A 13,526-nucleotide genomic window follows, 5' to 3' on the forward strand; every position below is an offset into this window, starting at 1 on the left:
ATTGTATTTTCCTTTTTGTCTCTTAAGCATGTCCACTCTACTTAATGATGATCATGTGGTATCTGAAGTTAATCTTTTGGCGAAAAATGAAAGTAATAGCTAAATTTGAGCACAAAAAGAATTCAGGCTATCTTTTTGTTGCTGACATGTGTATATGTGTAGGACTCTAAGTTGGATGTTACCATTGGTCCGTATGAGACATATGAAGATACACTCTTTGGATACAAGGTATATATTATGTATTTTGATGTCCTTTCTGTCTAACTTGAGCTCATAACATTGTATTGGCTTTTTCTTTTAATTATTTGCCTTCATAGGATAAATTGACATAAATTGGAAAAATATACTTTATGAAATCCAATGATTTGTTACTTCTCTGCTAAATCATTTAATCTATATTTTTATACCAGAACTGAAAGCTGATTTGCAGCAGTAGATGTCTGGGCGCATGTATGTGTAACAAAGAAAGGAAAAAGCTACTTGAATTTGGTGTGCAACCAGGCATGTGTATGTATTTTATTGTTGTTCTTAATGTTGAGACATTTGAGGTGGAACAAGAGTTGCCAGTCGGGGAAGCGGAAGCGGGAAGCGAGGCACTTCCAAAATTGTAGGAAGCGGAAAGTGCGGGACGACTTAGAAGCGAATCAGGAATCGTCTCGGAAGCGAGAAGAGAAGCGAACAGGAAGCGAGGGGAAGCGAAAAAAGAGAAGAAAGAAAAACAAAAATGAAAACACAAAAAAAAATGAAAAAAGAAGGGGAAGCGAGGGTGGGAAGCTTGCTTCCCCTAAATAGGAAGCACACAACAACAACAACAACTACGCCTTCATCCCAAAACAATTGGGGTCGGTGATATGAACCAAAAAAGAAAATCATTCTGGGTCTTCCACATGAATCCTTTTCCTCCAATCATTTCTATCCAATGCCATGTCCTCAGTGAGGTTCAAAGCATTCATATCCTTTCCTATCACCTCCATCCATGTCTTCCTAGGCCTACCCCGACCTCTTTTAACTAACATATTTTCCCATTTCTCCATCCTTCTAATTGCAGCATCATTAGGCCTTCGCCGAATATGTCCAAACCACCGTAAACGAGTCTCTCTCATCTTATTTTCAATGGGTGCAACGCCTACCTTCTTACGTATCTCCTCGTTCCGAATTTTATCTTTTATTGTATTTCCACACATCCATCTCAGCATACGCATCTCAGCTACACTCATTTTTTGAATATGATGTCTCTTGGTAGCCCAACATTCCGTACCATATAGTAAAGCGGGCCTAATCGTCGTCCTATAAAACTTTCCCTTCAACTGCAATGGCATTCTACGATCGCACAACACTCCAGTTGCACTATTCCATTTCATCCACCCAACCTTTATCCTATGATTTACATCTCCATCAATTTCTCCATACTTTTGAATGATAGATCCCAAATATTTGAAACAATCATCCACCGGTATTTCTTGCTCACCAAGCTTCACTACACTCCCATCACTATTTCGTTGCTTACTAAACCGACATTCCATGTATTCTGTCTTACTCTTACTCAACTTAAAACCTCTTGCTTCCAATGTTTGTCTCCATAATTCTAACTTAGCATTAACCCCAACTCTAGACTCATCAATCAAAACAATATCATCAGCAAACAACATACACCATGTGTAATAACCTCAATTTTTATGATTTTTATTTGAAAATAACAGGTGTTTTTCTAATTTTGGGCCTCGGATCCGTTATCGGATCCATAAAAGAATCCATAAATAACCCACAAAGGGGCGTCAAGTTATACTTATAATAGTAATTTTTAATTAAATAAATAATTAATAGTATTTATAAGAAGAAAAATAAATAAAGTTTAGTATAGAGGGTCAGACCCACAATTGGATCCACGAATCCAACTGAGGATCTGACACTCATAGGCGATATCGGGTCTATTATTAAAATGGACCCAGCATCGCGAGTCACGGGCTCGGACCCGGACCCGAATTCTTTTTAAAAGGGGCAACCCGATAAAGCCTAACAGGAAAAAGGAAAGGGGGGTTACGCAGGGCGTAACTGACCTCCCCCATCTCGGCGTGAAGGGGGGAGGGGTCTTGCCCGATAAGAGGGAGTGGAGAGGGGACTCTCTTCACTCGTCTCTCTCTCTCTCCACTCAGTCCCTCATCTCTCTCCCTCGTCTCTCTCGCTCTCTCTGTCTGTGTGCGTGCGCCGGAGGAGAGGAGGTCGCCGGCGAGATCTTGGCCACCAACAACCACGACAACAGCCGTGAGTGGAGTTTTGGCCACCAGCCACCACCGAAGGCCACTACAGCAGTGAGGAGCGTCAGCCGCGGCCCTGCTTTCGCGATTGCCGCCGTTGATCGCCGGAGAAATCTTCAATAAGGTACGGGTCTTCTTGGAAATAGGGTGAGGGATCGAATAGGGATTCGATTCCGTGCGTGTGTTTTCGAGAGGAGAAAAAAATCGGGGGTTTTGAGTAGTAACGACACCCGATTTGGGGGTTTAGCTGACAACCCCATTTCGGAACCCTAGCTATGGTTGGGGTTTCTGTGCCTAACCCTAAACCGAAAACATTTTTTTTCAACCCAACTGGATTTGGGTATTTTTCTTGCCTAATCCCACCCTGCAGAATCCCTAAATCACAACGATTTGGGATTCGACTGGGGTATCGGATAGCCCCAGTCATGGGATTCCCGATTTTCCCGAAATGGACAACCCCAGGTTGGGGGTTTCCTCTTTGGGGACTCGATGAACCTGATTGTGGAAGCCTGGGTCGATTTGTGATAAAAAGAAGATTATGGTGCATGTAAATGAATTTACAAAAGAGGGAATCTGATTGTTTTCTGGTTGTGGTTCTGGTTTCTATTTAAATAAAATTTTATTTCTGTAATTGATTCTTGATTTAGTGTAATTTCTGAAATTGTAATACTTAGCATGTATTAATGTGGTGATTTGTTGGATTATCCTGGATTTTTGGCTGTATTAGATAATGGCTGGGAGCCAACTATATGAAAATTTAATGCATCGGCTGTCCTATTAATTAAAGTGTGTCCATATGGCACTGTGCACTTTACTTGTTCTTTCAGGCATGAACTGCTTTAGCAATCATCATGAGGAAAACTGTACATAACTGTAATCTTGAGTTGGATATTCTTTTTAGTCAATTAATGATTTCAGACTTTAGATGGTTGCTTGTGTACAAAGTACTTTTTGTGATTTCTTATCCACATCAGCTACATTTAGGGTTTACCTTTACATGAAGTTAAATTATCATCTGTTATATTAAGCTTGAATCTCGGGTTGAGAGCATACAGAACTGATAATTATAGTCTGTCTCTGCTGGAATGAAGTTCTAGATGAGTGCAACTTGATTAGGGTGGAACGACAACCCTGATTTTAATAAGAGTGCTTTATACTTCACCCATGTGGAACAACGTCCTTGCATACATTTCAGAGATTTTGATCCATTATCTTTTAGGTGGGTTTGTTTTCCTGTTAAGGGTTTATCTATATGTAAGGAATCCTGAAGGAGTGGTCTTATAGTTACTGTTTTTGAACTAAAATTTCTGAGCCTAATATTAGCATCCAATACTTTTGTCAACTTAGACAGAATAATCGATATGAATGAGTAGTCTCAAAGCTTTTAAATATCATCCAACTTGACTGATTTTAAAGTTAATAGTAATTGACATTAAGGCTGGGATTGAACTTGTGTATCTTAAAAAAAACAAAACTATTTTTCCTTACTGAATAGCTTTAATAAAAATTTTGCTGGGAATGGACTAGTTAGGAACCCACTTATCTTTGGGCTGTGTTACTGCCATATAGGAATAAAAAAATTCTGTTGTAAAACAGGGAGTTGTACGAATACTGAAATGGGGATATGAACAACTTGAATGGTGGCTGGTATACCTGCATTAGATTAATTATGTTTGAAAGGGTCAGCCCTACTTACCATGCAAATTTTATGTTTGATATGCCTGTTTTACCTGCTCATGCCAGAGGGGTTTTAATTCTGTCTCTGCAGCATATATATATATATACATGTCCTGATTTCTATTGTCAGGGCTGATTTCCATATGTTTTCATAGTTAGCCGAATGTTGTTACTATTTTCATAAATGAATATACAAAGTCCTGAACCATGAAAACATGAATGGTGTAATATACTGCTGATAGGTTCATGAACTGTTAAAGTCCGATAGAATCTTGCATGCATTACCTAATGTGATGCTGTAGGCTGTCTATTGACATAAGATGGTGCCTGAGTGTGGTTAAGCTCAAAGTTTGTAAGATGTAGCGTGGGATTATTGCAACATAACCTGAAAATTTTCAGTTGTGTATAATAGTGCTCATGTTACACTGTTTAGGGAGGATGGATACATGAAACTGAAATTATACATATGGAATGTATCTTGCTTGTATGTCTCTAGCTGAACATTACATTTTTGTCTACAGTCCATGTGTTATTTCAAAGCTTGTGTATTGGATTGTATGGAAACACTTGTCGTGGAGGTTTATGTTTTCATTTGACTGTTATGATTATGGTACTCATGGGTGTCAGTATGATTCAGTTATTAATAATTCTTCTTGAACCTGTACGCTTGATTATTGTGTAAATTGGTACATGTACACTCACACACTTAAGGAAACCATGGATTGGTTAAGATCCATATGTGATGTAGGTAACACACATATTGTAATTGCATATGAATGAATTATGACATGCATATGTTTGGGTTTATATTTGCATGAATATATATGCTTTTGGCATTTTGGCCAAGTGTTGTAAATGAAACACTAGTTGGTTTTATTATGTGATGCACCGATGGCCTATGGGACCATCACCGGCCTGGAGAGCCGTGGGTTTGGTTTCTTTCACATATGTTTCTAAATGCATCATTTGGCATATTACTACACTGTTCTAGTGGTGGATACGGGCTGGAGTCCCGAATGGGTCCCCGCAAGGGAGGATGCGGATTTTTCACTTTACTTTTGCATATTGTGTTGCAAACTTAAAGAATAGAATTAAATAAAAATATAATGAATAAGAACAGTGCAATTTACATTCTGGGATATCTCATCTGGAGTATGAGAATCTTGGATATCCGGTCTTGGGGAGACTGTGAGGATACAAAAACTCCGTGTGTGTTGTTGCCCCTGAACCCGATATTAAGGTTCTTCTCCTGGCCACGGTTTTAGGGAGAGCCCGCCACTTTACCCGGGAGTGGTGTGTTAATCACAGCTGTGAGTTTATGGTACCAAGGAAGTGACACTTGTGGGCATGGGGTGTCCCTTGTGTCCCCGACATTAGATGTGGATGTCTAATGTTCCGATGGATGGTGCTGTTTCCTGATATCGGTCGAGGGCTAAGTTGGAACCCAGTAATAAAATACAAATTGTGTGTTAAGCTACCCTGGGAACCTACTTGACCTCGGGGTTTGTATCCGTTTGGTGTATCCGCGGGCCACGGTAATTAAAAAGAGGAACTTAAAGATGTGTGCATTTAATAGGGCATGCATATGGAAAGATGAAACATAAATGAAAGATAACAGAAGAAATCATGCATTGCACATCATCATGCATTTTTCTGTTATGCATTAGATCATGCATGTTTGAATCATTCTTGATATCATGACATCATTTGGTGGTAGCATACGCTTTACTTTCTGAGATCATGCTGAAAGGTTTGGTTATTTAGTTATTGATATGTGACATTGCTACACTGTTCTTGACTGGTGAGTATATGCAATTATTGGTAGTTATGGATATTCAAATGTTGCAAATTTTATATCTGCACTCACTCAAATCACTACATGAAATCTTATCCATGTTCTTTCTCTTACCTGGTTTCTTTAGAAGTAGCTGTGCTCAGAATTTCAGTTCTGACACCCTACTTTGTTGGTTTTTCACAGAAAATGGTGAACAGGGAAGTTGGACATGCATCTGGGGATGGATGAGTTATACTTGGGCTTGTCGGCTTCAGTAGAGGACTTAGTGTCTCTATCTTTTGTCTTTTAGTTCTTTTAATTTCTGAAATTGTTACTTTACTTTCAGTTGAAGAAAACCTTGTCTTTGAAATTTGCTTACTCATTAATAAAAGAGTTTTAGTTGGTTGATATGGATGATAATTGCAACTTCGTTTGTGGTGGATGGGCTATCCAATGGAAAGTGGAACTGTGAGGACCCCAGATCTCTGGGAAGGTTTCCGCAACTCTTAGAAAAAAAAAATATTCCGCATTTTTAAAAGGGTCTCGATTGGGGTCGTTACACCACGACACATTTTCTTGAATTGATCTCGTAAGCTCATCCATCACTATAGGAAATGACTTAAAGCAGATCCTTGATGTAACCCAACCGTTATAGGAAAATTGGTTGTCACCCCTCCACAAGTGCGGACATTGGTTACTACTCCTTCATACATATCTTTAATTATACTAATGTACTTGAGAGAAACACCTTTCTTCATCATTGTACACCAGAGAACGTCCCTAGGTACTCTATCGTATGCCTTCTACAAATCAATAAAAACCATATGCAAATCTTTGTTCCTCTCTCTATTTCTCTCAATAAGTTGTCTAAGAAGATGTATAGCTTCCATAGTTGATCTTCCAGGCATAAAACCAAATTGATTCTCCGATATCATGACAACCTTCCTCAACCTAGACTCAATCACCCTCTCCCAAAGTTTCATAGTATGACTCAAGAGTTTTATACCACGATAGTTTGTGCAATCTTGTATATCACCCTTATTCTTATATAGAGGCACCAAAGTACTCTTCCTCCACTCATTAGGCATCTTATTTGTCCACCAAATCTTGTTAGAAAGATTTGTCAACCATTCTAAACCTTTCTCTCCCAAGCATTTCCAAGCCTCGATAGGTATACCATCTGGGCCAACTGCCCTTCTTGATTTCATTTTCTTCAAAGCCTCTGCAATTTCTTTCTTTTGAATCTTGCGCATGAAGTCACGATTCATCTCATGAAAAGGAATGGACAAGTCTCCAAGATCCTGAGCATGACTTTCATTAAATAGCTTATCAAAATAATATTTTCATCTCTCCTTAATCTCCTCATCTTTGACTAAAACCCTATGCGTTTCATCTTTGATACATCTAACCATACCCAGATCCCTCGATTTCCTATCTCTCATCTTTGCAAGCCTATAAATATAATTCTCGCCCTCTTTGGTATCCAACTTGTTATAAACCTCCTTATATACCTTATCCCTCGCGTTCCGAACTACTTTTTTAGATTCCTTCTTTGCTATCATATACTTCTCCAAATTCTCATTATCATGACTCTTACTTAGATTTCTATAACACTCTCTTTTAACCTTAATAGCTAATTTGACATCCTCGTTCCACCACAATGTATCCTTACCTAGCGGTGCACCGCCTTTAGACTCACCCAATACCTCCTTAGCCACCTTTCTCATGCCACCCGCTATCTTATTACACATTGATTCTGAATCCTCCTCGAGACACCAATCAACTTCCTTAACTACCCGCTCTACAAACATTCCTTGTTTAGTTCCTTTCAGTGCCCACCACTTAATTCTAGGATCTATCCTATGTCTATCCCTTTTGCGGCATTGTCTAATTCTAAGATCTAAAATTAAGACTCTATGTTATGTAGTTACACTTTCTCCCGGTATAACCTTACAATCGATGCAACAACCCCTATCTCTCTTTCTAAGTAGGAAAAAATCTATCTGACTCATATTAACCCCACTTTTAAATGTTACTAGGTAAGACTCCTTCTTCCTAAACCAAGTATTTGCTAAGATCATATCATAGGACAAACCAAAATCTAAAATTCTTTCTCCACTTTCGTTTCTTTCTCCTATACCATAGCCTCCATGGATACTCTCAAATCCATCCCTACTAATGCCTACATGCCCATTAAGGTCACCGCCGATGAAAAGCCTTTCTCCATAAGATATCCCTTGTAATACTCCATCTAAATCTTCCCAAAATTGACGCTTAATGGAATCATCTAAACCTACTTGAGGTGCATAAACACTAATAATATTAATAATATCCGTACCTAATACTAATTTAATAAGTAAAATCCTATCACCCTTCCTACGGACCTCAACTACATTATCTATAAACTCACGACTCATAACAATCCCTACTCCGTTCCTATTCCTATTTATTCCTGTATACCAAATCTTATATCCCCAAGGTTCTATCACTTTTGCTTTCTCACCTACCCATTTGGTCTCTTGTAGACATAAAATATCAATCTTTCTCCTACACATAACATCTACTAACTCTACCAACTTACCAGTTAAAGACCCTATGTTCCAAGTGACTAACCTAATTTTATGGTCTTGGACTAACTTCTTTACCCCCACCCGTCCAACAAAGTGAGGGAACCCTCGCCTATTTGACACCACACCCGGGCGCCGGTGTGACACGTCGCTTCCGGGCGACGACCTAGCAACCCTTGCCCATTTATCACTGCCTCCGGGCCTATAGAGTACAGCGCGTCGCTCAGTAGGGAACACCTCAACAAAATTCTCATATTGGTTCATATTCATAGGGTATGACTAAGTTTTTATGCTGGCTGTCACAGGCCTACCACAACCCTCCTCCTTTATCCGGGCTTGGGACCGGCAATGTATAACTAAACAGTTATACACAGGCGGAGTTTGTGAAGCACACTTTCCCTAAATTGTGAAGCACACTTCCTATTTTTTTTGGCGCTTCCCAGCACATTTTGGAAGCGTCATGTTTCGTGCTTCTAAGATGCGCTTTGGGGAAGCACGCTTCCCCATGTCCTATGGCGCTTCCGGTAACCCTGGGTGGAAGTTGAGCAGTTCACTAAGTTATTTCGTCCCAAAAACTTTTTGAAGTACCATATTGCTTAATGCATGCATTGTCATCATCAAGTTTTTATAGAAAATAATTTATGTTGTAATTTAGTAAGATTAAAATATTTTAATAAGTGTGAGGTGTTGTAATTTGGTAGGATTTAACCTTACCAAATTATAAGGTGTACTCTTTCCTTCAAAAATAGAAAAAGAAAAAGGTGAGGTGTCTGTAGAATTACAACACTTCTGATGATGACCATGTAAAGAACCATCAATTTTTTTTATAATCAGGGGAAAACCACCTAAATCGCCATGTTTATTGGTGTAAAACCCCTGGTCCCCATTGCCTATTAGGGAGTACACCAGCTTCAGCCTTGCGGCAAAGTACATGACGTGTGGGTTTCAAACTCATGACATTTTGTAAACTTGGTGACATTCACGAGTGGCCCATGAGCGAAACCGGAGCCCTAATGGGCACCACCAATTGTATTTTAGAAACTGACAGAAGTAAAATAATTTAGTAAATTTCTGAACTTAAGTAAAGGATGTTGAGTCATTATCTCTCTCTCTCTCTCTCCACATATATATATATATATATGCATGTGTGTGTCATTATATTGTGGTTTCTATTTGCATGTCTGAGCAACACTTGGAAATCTTTAAGACTCACACAGAACCATGGAAGGCAAGCACACATACTTCTTAAAACCATTTCATCTATTTCTTAAATCTCAATACACAAAAATATATAGCTTAAGTCAATGTTAGAATTGATTCAATTGGCCTGAATTGGCTGATTTGAATCTAATCAAGCCCAAACTGCTTTGATTCAGGGGTCCAAAAATCAGCTGATTTTTGCATGAATTGACTATTTTGGTTGATTATTTTAATTTTTGATAATTATTTCATTTCAAATGTATGTAAGAAATATTGATGATATTTTAAAAATGTAACTTTATTTCTTGGACTGGTGAAAAAGAGGTGAATCTCACGTATATTTGCCTCACTTGTTGTAGACTTGTTATGAGGCAATCTAGCATGGATTCTTGTGTCTCTGAATGTCCCACTGAAAATAAGCAAACATAGTGCATGAATTCCTATTCTGGGATCTCATATGAAGCAAGTTATCAAAAGACAGAAAACTCAAGCGAGGAATTTCACAATGTAGTGCCATGGGATGCAAGCATGTATGTCGTAGCAAGTAATTGATTTCCAACTGAACTTGGAGATTTCAGTCAAAGCAGTAGCAATTGGCCACTTTGACGACAACTGGTCCAATACTTGCACTATCAGTAACAACATCACACTTATGCAATTCACATATATTGAAATTCTTAGAATAATCCTTCATGACAATGCTGCTGTTCAATGGACATGTTTAAGAGGGTTCACTTGGGTTTCTATGGAACAGATCCAGCTATACCTTCTGATCATTAGCAATTATATGACTGTCGAAGCATTTAGAATGATATAAATCTGGCCAATCGCATGTTATAGTGTCTTGAGAATTTTTAACTTTTAATCTCAGTTACATAATATTCCTTATGGTGGTAAAAAAGAATGCTTTAATGAACATGATTTCAGAAAGAGGTCTCTTTGGATCCGTTTTTTTCTGAAATTATCTTTTTATAAAGAAAAAAAGAAAAAAGAGAAGCTTAAATGTTTGCCTGGCTAAATTGGTTTCTATTATTAAATGTAAGTGTCCGGGAAGTTTGTTGAGCTTCATGATTACTGCTGTTGTTACTGCTTGAGGGGTGATATTGTGAAGTACTCACAGATTTTGGAGCTAACACAATGACTTTTTGAAGGCAACATTTGAGGCATTCATAGGGTTACGTGATGATGTTGCAACTTCCCAAATTAAGCTCTTTGGCGATCATTTGCAGGTGTCATCACTGTTAGTAATTCTTTTTTTTTTTATAAATATTTAAGATGCATATATTAATATTTTAATGATTCTAAAACAGGATTTGGAAAACAGTCTTCCTTTAGATGATGTGTTCAAGTCGAAAGATGTTGTTTCTGCACCTATACGTGTAATTCAGCTCCTGTATAATGCTGGGGTAAGTCAAATGATTTGTTCCTTTCTGTCTTAGGAGGTAAAATGATTATAAGAATTGCATGTATATAAAAGAATATAACTGATTATTTTGTTTGTTCCTGTTATAGCCAACTTTTCTTGTCTTGGTTGATATGTTCTTTCTATGCTTAGTTGAACTTGACAAAAAAAATCTTGCTTTTTTTTCCTTTTTCGACTTATGCATTCAAGTCTTTTGTCAGGACTCGGGACAAATCTGTATGTTGTTACACAGTGAAGTCTTGTGTAACTTGTGTCACACTCTGTAGATAACATATATGCATGCTTGTGACTCGCATGATGTTATACGGTCAACCTTCAACTTTACACCATTTGTACTTGAGATTAGTCTTGTGTAACTTGTGTCATACTGTGTAGATAACATATATGCGTGTGACTCGCATGATGTTATATGGACAACCTTCAACATTACACCATTTGTGCTTGAGATTCATTTATGATTGTGAAACCAACATGTTTGCTTATATAGCATGACCGTTGTGTCTTTCACCTCCTTCCCTTAATATGCAATGGAAATAAATGGTTATTGGTTTCTTCAAAGCTTCAGTTATTAATATTGTTCTCTTTGTGTCTTTCCTGTCATTTGAAAAGCATTAAAAGCAATGTCAGGCATTGTGTCTATCAAAACTGTTTAGCAATGTTTTTGTGCTTATGTCAGAAATTAGTAACAGAGGGTCTGTGTATAATGGATGCCTGTTTAATCTGTAGTTTATGTATACATTTGTGTACATAATCTCATAGTTTTCAGAAATGCTGAACACTTGAAACTACTCTAAAATGAGCATGTTCCATTAGTATGACAATACCTTTTTGGAAGAAATTTAGTTATTTTGAAAATTTATTTTTATTCATTAGTATTTTTTATAAAAAAAATTTGTTGACAAAAACCATTTATTTTTAGATTTTTCTAGAGAACCCTTGCTGATATTATTGTAAGAACGATATTGATTACTATAGCACACACACACACATGCATGCACCCACGCATGCACACACGTGTGTGAATTTGTTGGGGTACCATTATACAGAGATGCATGTATTTTCCTTGAGTTTTGTTTGATTTAATCAAAAACTGCTAAATCTAATCTAACCTTTGGCACGTGTTTAGCACTTTTAACATAAATTAAATAGATGCTTTGTGAGTTATTTTATGGACATGCTCATATTAGTGCAATTTGGACTCTTGATTGTTGCATATTTTCATGCACTAATATGTAATTGTGTATATATATATATGTATGTATGTAGCAGTCTGTTAAAATATATGGTCATCATGTATATATGTGTGTATATATATATATATTACATTTTGTGTAATATACATCCATACATATATATTTCACATATGTATTCTTCTCTTTATGCCTTTTGTAATGCCGTCTAGGGGCAATTTAATCTTTTCCTTCTCATGTAAATAGACATGTCCAACCTAGGGACATTTTTGTATTTTCTTTATTTTATTTTTTGTTTTCGTTTTTCATTTATGTAAGGGGTGATAGGGTCAGCTCCCAACGACTCTTTTGGGAGCCCCCCCCTTGATCCCCATGAGATGTATAAATAAGGGCCTTCGCCCCCTTCATTCTTAATGCTTTCTTAAGCATTTTCAATATAATATTTGTTATATTTTAAACTCTCTCTCTCACATTGTGTGTGGTGCCTAGCCTTTTGTGGCTTAATGTATTTTGCCAATTAGTGGTTTCTTGTTCAAGTGCTTGTGCATTCCTTGTAGTCACTTTGTGACATTGTTATTTACCCTAGTGTTTCATTACAGCCATGCCTCTGTATCCCAGTTTTACAGAGCTTGCATGTCAGCATCGTGTGCCATGCGTGTATCCATATCTGTGACATAGCCACAAGATATTAATAGGTGAATTATTAAAAGATAAATGAGAGCTTAAGTTCAAATGCACGAAACATGTAACGAAAAAAAAAATTGTTTTGGTTCAGGCCGGATTCGGACCCGACCCAGACCACCGCCTCTCGCCTGCCTTTTAAGACAGCAAGGCAGGGGGAGGGGGGTTACGAAACCCCCTCACCGCCTCGTCTCTTCCCGACTCTCTCCCTCTCGCTCGTCCATTGTCGTTGACACAGGTGACCCGCGACCATCGGCGACACGCGTACTCTGACGGGCTTCTCTTCGGCAGCCTCCCCAGGTACGTTCTTCCTCTTCTCCTCTTTCCGTCTCTTTCTCTCTCTCTCATTCCTTCCCCCTCGTTTCTCCGTTACGCAGGGAGGGGAGGGCTGAGCCTCCTCCCTGCTTTTGTACGGAAGGGGAGGGGCAAAGCCTCCTCCCTACTTCTGTACGGCAGGGGAGGGGCTGAGCCCCTCTTCCCTGCTTCCGTACGGCAGGGAAGGGGTCGAGCCCCTCCTCCCTGCCCCTTTTAGTTGCGCCAGCAGGTAGGCCTCTGCCTTTCTTCTTGTCAGCAGGGGCCTATGGCCCCTGCCTTTCTTTTGCCAGCAGGGGCCATCGGCCCCTGCCTTCCTTTTTTGCCAGCAGGGGCCATAGGCCCCTGCCTTTCTTCTTGTCAGCAGGGTGCCTTTCTTTTTGCCAGCAGGGGCCATCGGCCCCTGCCTTTCTGTTTGCCAGCAGGGGCCATCAGCCCCTGCCTTTC

General features: G+C 38.7%; 1 protein-coding gene across 1 annotated transcript in view; it reads left to right on the plus strand.

Annotated features, from left to right (window-relative positions):
* Positions 1-13,526, plus strand: part of NUDT3 (nudix hydrolase homolog 3) — a 100,632-nt gene that overhangs the window by 53,576 nt on the left and 33,530 nt on the right. The window contains exons 12-14 of the mRNA XM_090006860.1: positions 163-228; positions 10,625-10,702; positions 10,784-10,879. Coding sequence (XP_089862986.1) covers positions 163-228; positions 10,625-10,702; positions 10,784-10,879 — 240 coding nt within the window. The remainder of the gene's footprint in view (positions 1-162; positions 229-10,624; positions 10,703-10,783; positions 10,880-13,526) is intronic.

This window comes from Nuphar pumila, chromosome 5 (assembly GCF_984573655.1).
Source record: "Nuphar pumila chromosome 5, dmNupPumi1.hap1.1, whole genome shotgun sequence".
Lineage (NCBI taxonomy): Eukaryota > Viridiplantae > Streptophyta > Magnoliopsida > Nymphaeales > Nymphaeaceae > Nuphar > Nuphar pumila.